Here is a 6,534-nt window from a genome sequence, read left to right on the forward strand (position 1 = left end):
ACAAAATCACAGTAAAAGAGCTAAATGAAACAGATAATACTCTTGATAAACAATGCAAAGTAATGGTCATAAAGATTCTCACTGGACCTGAGAAAAGACGGCTGTGACATCATCAAGTATAATAGTATTCACATCATGGAGTGCCAGAGAGAGAGAGAAAAGATAGAAAACTCATTTGAAGAAAAAACAGCTGAAAACTTCACCACTTAGGGGAAGGAAACAAACACCCAGGTTCAGAAAGGAAAGAGAGCCCCCAACAAGGTGAACACAGGAGGTCCACACTGAAACACATAATTAAAATGGCAAAAAGTGATGATAAAGACACAATTTTATTTTTTTATTTTTATTTATTTATTCATGAGAGCTACGGGGGGGGGGGGGCAGAGACATAGGCAGAGGGAGAAGCAGGCTCCATGCAGGGAGCCATGCAGGGAGCTCCACGTGGGACTCGATCCCAGGACTCCAAGATCACGCCCTGGGCTGAAGGCAGATGCTCAACTGCTGAGCCACCCAGGGATCCCGATAAAGACACAATTTTAAAAGCAGAGAAGCAAAACAAGTTACGACGGAAAATCCCATAAAGCTATGAGCTGATTTGTCAACAGAAACTATGCAGGCCTGGGCAGCCCGGGTGGCTCAGCGGTTTAGCACCGCCTTCAGCCCAGGGTGGGATCCTGGAGACCCGGGATCAAGTCCCATGTCAAGCTCCCTGCATGGAGCCTGCTTCTCCCTCTGCCTGTGTCTCTGCCTCTCTCTTTCCCTAAGTCTCTCATGAATAAATAAATAAATAAAATCTTAAAAAAAAAAAAAAAGAAACTATGCAGGCCAGAAGAAAGTGGCATGATATATTATTCAAAGGGCTAAAAGGAAAAAAAAAAAACAAGAATACTTCACTTAGCAAGGTTATTGCTCAGAAATGAAGGAGAGATTAAGCTTCCCAGACAAACAAAAGTTAAACTGGCCTAATAAGAAACGTTAAGGGGGATTCTTTAATTGGAAAAAGGCCATAACTAGAAGAAAATTATGAAAGGAAAAAATTTCACAACTAAAAACAAACATACAATAAAGGTAGTAGGTTTATCCCTTATAAAACCCATATGGAAGTTAAAACACAAAAGTAGTAAAATCAATTATATCTACAAAATTAGCCAAAGCATTCGCAAAATAAAAAGATGTGAAATACGACATCATATACATAAAATGTGAAGGGAGAGTAAAAATTTAGAGCTTTTAGAATGTGTTCAAACTTAATATAGACTGCAATATATATAAAATGTTATACATGAATCCAGTGGTGATCGCAAATCAAAAACCTGTAAGAGGGCAGCCCGGGTGGATCAGCAGTTTAGCGCTGCCTTTGGCCCAGGGTGTGATCCTAGAGGCCCAGGATTGAGTCCCACGTCGGGCTCCCTGCATGGAGCCTGCTTCTCCCTCTGCCTGTGTCTCTGCCTCTGTCTGTGTGTCCCTCATGAATAACTAAATAAAATCTTTAAAAAAAGAGAGAACAGATTGGTGGTTGCCAGAGGGAGGGATGGGATGGGCGAAGGGGGTAAAAAATTACAAACCTGAAGTTAAAAGTCACTGTGGGTGTAACGTACGACATGGTGACGATAGTTAATAGGACTGTGTGTCATATTTAAAGGCTGCCAAGAAAGCAGACCTTAAAAATGGCTATTTATGTATAGTGATGTATGTTAACCAAGACTTACCATTTTTGCAATACACACAAATAGCGAATCATAATGCTATACTCCGGAAATAAAAAATGTCATGTCAATCATACCTCAAAAAAACAAAAAAAAAAAAAAAAAAAGAAAGAAAAAGAAAGAAAAAGCCCAACAACTCTCAATACGAATCCAACACCGATTTTATTAAGTTTCAAAAGATACAAAGTGGCAATGCAGCACCTACACAGAGAGAGGTTGCTTCAACTCATCTTTGGTATCTTAAGGGCACGTTCGAGGCATTTCCACCCAAACACGGAGTGCCTTCGTTATACCAAATGCAACTGTCACGGAAAGCTCCCCTTCCTTCCCAGTAGATCCCTAATACGTAGGTCCCTAACAGTACTCACCCCCTGCGCTGTGCAAGGATGCGGGGAGTCCCGGCAGGCCGCGGCTCAGCGCCCGGGGCACGGTAGGCGCTCGGATGCTGCTGCTGCAGCTGCTGCAAGCTTCTCTTTTCCTCCTGCAGCTTTTTCTCTGGGACGTTGTCCTAAGCACCTGAGACCTCCCCGCAGACAGCTGCTGAGCTCCAGGTGCTCACAGCCCGCGGGGCGCCGGGGGGGTGGGGGGGGGGCCGCAGCCTGGTGACGTCATCAAACGTCCAAATAGCGTGACCCCGGATACACTACATGGGATGAACTCTATTTACTCAGGTCACTTTTTCCTAAAAGTATTTTTACTGTCTCAGGAGCCCCGAGTTTTACCCCAACCAAGAGAATTCGCAGCCGCAGGTGCCTGATAACCTCTTCACCCCGCTCACCAGCGTGTCGCGCTGTGTGCGCAGGCGCGTTCTCGCCCCGCCTCTTCCGCCAGGAGCGGGCGCCGATTGGTCCGTGGGATTCGTATAAGACGCTGCGCGCAGGCGCGGGACCTCCTTTCCTCAGCTGCCGCTAAGGTGCTCGGTCCTTCCGAGGAAGCTAAGGCCGCGTTGGGGTGAGGCCCTCACTTCAGCCGGCGACTAGCACCGCGCTCGGCACGCGCCCTCGCCATGGCCTCCGTCTCGGAGCTCGCCTGCATCTACTCGGCCCTCATCCTGCACGACGACGAGGTGACGGTCACGGTGAGTGCGGGCCCGGGCGGGCGTCGGCCTGCGGCCGGCCGCTTTCCGTGCGCTGGCGGGGCGCCCTGCTAGGCCCTTCCGGACGAAGCCGCGGCCATCGGCGTCCCGGCGGCGGTGCGGGCGGCCCACGTGCGTGCGTGCTTACGTGCATGCGGGCCCCTGTGCGTGCTGGCGGGCGGTGCGGGTGGGCCCACGTGCGTGCCGGCGGGCGGTGCGGGCGGGCCCGCGTGCGTGCGTGCCCACGTGCGTGCTGGCTGGCGGGGCGGGCGGGCCACGTGCGGGCGGGCAGACATCCTGACCCGTTTGCCCGGACGGCCTCCCCGGGCCAGGCTGCGGGATGCGGATGGAGCGCACGTCAGCTTGCTGCACCTGCCGCCCTGCGAGGTGCCCGGCACGCGGGGGCCGCTGCGTCTCCGGTGATCTAAGGGTCCTGAGAAATTTTTCGTTTTAAATAAACATACGCGAAATACAGACACAGTATTTGGTGCGGTTAAACGTGGTTTCTGGACACACGTTTTGAGTGATTTACTTTCAGTTGTAGTGGTTTGGAGACGTTTCCGAAAACTGCGCTTTGCTTGCTCGTGGAATGCGGGTTTTTTTTTTTTTTTTTTTAACTTTTTTAAATTATTTTTTTAGGAGGATAAGATCAATGCCCTCATTAAAGCAGCGGGTGTGAATGTTGAGCCTTTCTGGCCGGGTTTGTTTGCAAAGGTAAGGAAATGGCAGTAGAGTGATTTGGAGAAGCAGACTTGGGGAGATCAGGGATTTACAAAGTCAGGTGTACTTGTAACACGAGAACGGCTCATAGTTCCATATCTAGAGTCTAAAATTTGTCTTTAACTTCCTTTTTTTTTTTTTTTTTTAAAGATTTATTTATGAGAGATGCAGAGGGAGAAGCAGGCTCCATGCAGGGAGCCCAATGCAAGACTCGGCCCCGGTCTCCAGGGCCACGCCCTGGGCCGAAGGCAGGGGCTAAACCGCTGAGCTACCCCACACGTCCCCCTGTCTTTTCCTTGTTTGCAGTCTGGTTTCTTTTTCCTTCTGTTCTGAAATCATGACACACACACATATATATGTACATGTATACATAAATGTTACACACCCACCGGATGACTCCTTAAAAGAGTCACCCAGGAGGTAATACTGCCTATGCCCTTCCATTCTTCTTTTTAAATACATAACAATTTTATTGATCCATCAGAAAAAAATAAAAGTACAGTGTAACTTGCATCCCCACTGGGGGCTAAATTAGCCCTTAAGCACAGATTATGATTCTTAAGTGCTGATTCTTCTCAATGTCCAAAGTTAATTTTTAATCAAGGATTTCTCCTGGAAATAAGATTTTAAATCGTTTTTCATTCGCATTAGGATAACCATTGAGATCGGCGTCCTGTATTATATGTAAGAAGAGGAATATTGTATGAGAGCTAGGACTCCCATTAGTTCATAGCTAATTTGTGCGACAATGAAATGGTAAAAACAGCAGTGACAGGCCCCAGAGATGAGTGTCCAACTGCCCCTACAGAGACATGGTCATGAATTGGTGTGAACCAGGGGCAGAGCTGTCCCTTATAAAATTGTCAAACTCTTTAACCTCATGAACATTTAGATCTCAGAACCGGGTTTCATGGAAATTGGATGTAGTGGCCCTTATTTTGAACATTGACTGTTGGGATATATATCAAAAGATCAATGAAGACAAGATTCTTACCCAAGGAACTTGGTATCATTTTCTATTACATATTATTTAGTCTCTGGTAAGAGGCAATTAGCTTTGTCTCTCCAGGTTGTGTCCTCCAAAGAGCTTTGAATGATTGAAAACATTGTACTTTCAATAAAGGTACTCCTCTTTAGTAAAGTCCCTGGACTTCGCAGTCTGAAAAATTGAATTCACTCTTAAGATGTGGAACTGGAAAGAATCTTGGTTTGAGTATTTAAGGAAGCTTGAGTTTTTTTGCCAACAACTGAAGCCAGCATTTTGCGGCCAGTTTTTCTCCTCTATAAAAGGAAGGAATTCAGTTACTCTAAGATTTTAAGCTTGAGTAGGTTTTCTTGTGATTAGTTTTTAATATAGCTCTGTGTCCCTAAGTCCTAGGAAATCTCAGCAGACAAAATGTCACTGGCAGATTGCAGCAAAGGAGAAGGAAGGGCAATGTAGTGTTGGGGATTGATTGCTGTCAGTTCAAAAGGGAGGTAAAGGTTACCTCCCTTTAGAGGTGGGAGGTTTGTAACAACAAAAGGCCAGAACTGAGTGTAATCTGTTTGCACGTGTGTTGCAGGCCCTGGCCAACGTGAACATTGGGAGCCTCATCTGCAATGTAGGAGCTGGTGGACCTGCCCCAGCAGCTGGCGCTGCGCCAGCAGGAGGTCCTGCTCCTTCCACCGCTGCTGCCCCAGGTAGAAAACTTTTTTGGTATTGGAGGGAGGAGCGTGGAGATTAAGAGCAATCCTGTCTGTAATACTTAGTTTGCTAAAAGAGTAGACGATAGAAATCCTAAAACCAGGGACATAGTTGGAAGTCTTGGGTATTTTTGACCATGTAAATTGAAGGGCCTGGAGCTCGTTGGAGTTTAAAATACTGACAAGGTGTGTTATTGTTTTTGTTTTTTAGCTGAGGAGAAAAAAGTGGAAGCCAAGAAAGAAGAATCTGAGGAGTCTGATGATGACATGGGCTTTGGTCTCTTTGACTAAACTTTTATAAGCTGCTCAATAAAAAGCTGAAGTCCTGGTTGCTGTCGGTTTTTCAGTTGTTTGAGGATGTTCTGTGTAAGGGTGATCTCATTTCTGCAACACTGGTTTTTAGCCTTTATTGGTATGACGCCAGCTGAGTTTACCCCCCTGCCATCACCTCATGGTGAGGAATAGTACACCAGCCAGGTGCTGCACCAAGAATGTACCTAATACTGCCTCTAGAACTGCATGGAGAGGTAGGAGAAGGGCAGATGCCTTGTCAGGGTCACCTTGAGTTCATGATAACCAGGTCTGTCCCTTTTGACAGGAATAAGAGTCAGTGGTAGTGGTGGTACAATCAAGGCCTCTTAAATCCCAAGTATAGGGGATCCCTGGGTGACTCAGCGGTTGAGGATCTGCCTTTGGCCCAGGGTGTGATCCTGGAGTCCTGGGATCAAGTCCCACACCAGGCTCCCTGCATGGAGCGTTTCTCCCTCTACCCGTGTCTCTTGTCTCTCTCTGTGTGTCTACAGAATAAATAGATAAAATCTTAAAAATCCCAAGTAGGGATCCCTGGGTGGCGCAGCGGTTTGGCGCCTGCCTTTGGCCCAGGGCGCGATCCTGGAGACCCGGGATCGAATCCCACATCGGGCTCCCAGTGCATGGAGCCTGCTTCTCCCTCTGCCTGAGTCTCTGCCTCTCTCTCTCTCTCTGACTATCATAAATAAATAAAAATTTAAAAAAAAAAATCCCAAGTATAATTCTGGCTACTGGCTACAAATTTTTGAGCTATGCTGAACCATCTGAAGTGGAATACTGATATATCCCTGGGTTTATAATTCAGCAATACTGTGAAGGAGTAGTGGAAATTCAGGTTTGAGTCCCCATTTACAGAGACTAAAACTAATTCAAACCTGTATTTGACTTAAGTAGGGTTTAGGGAAGGGGGTGGCTGAGCACTGGTGTGGAGACTGGTTCACTTTGAAATGTCAGAGGAACCCCTATTTGGACTTACAAAAAGGTCCTCAGAGCACTTAGTGCCAGGCATCTGAACATCTAACCCTTTCCTCTGTCTCCCAG

The 6,534-nt window shown here is 46.9% G+C and overlaps 1 protein-coding gene across 1 annotated transcript; it reads left to right on the forward strand.

Annotated features, from left to right (window-relative positions):
• Window positions 1-2,557: 2,557 nt before the first annotated feature.
• On the forward strand, window positions 2,558-5,512 carry RPLP1 (ribosomal protein lateral stalk subunit P1). Its single transcript, XM_072809409.1, has 4 exons — window positions 2,558-2,784; window positions 3,421-3,495; window positions 5,064-5,181; window positions 5,396-5,512. Exons 1-4 carry the CDS (start codon window positions 2,713-2,715, stop codon window positions 5,473-5,475), a joined length of 345 nt encoding a protein of 114 aa, XP_072665510.1. The 5' UTR covers window positions 2,558-2,712; the 3' UTR covers window positions 5,476-5,512.
• Window positions 5,513-6,534: the final 1,022 nt, after the last annotated feature.

Source organism: Canis lupus, chromosome 32 (genome assembly GCF_048164855.1).
Source record: "Canis lupus baileyi chromosome 32, mCanLup2.hap1, whole genome shotgun sequence".
In the NCBI taxonomy this organism is placed as follows: domain Eukaryota; kingdom Metazoa; phylum Chordata; class Mammalia; order Carnivora; family Canidae; genus Canis; species Canis lupus.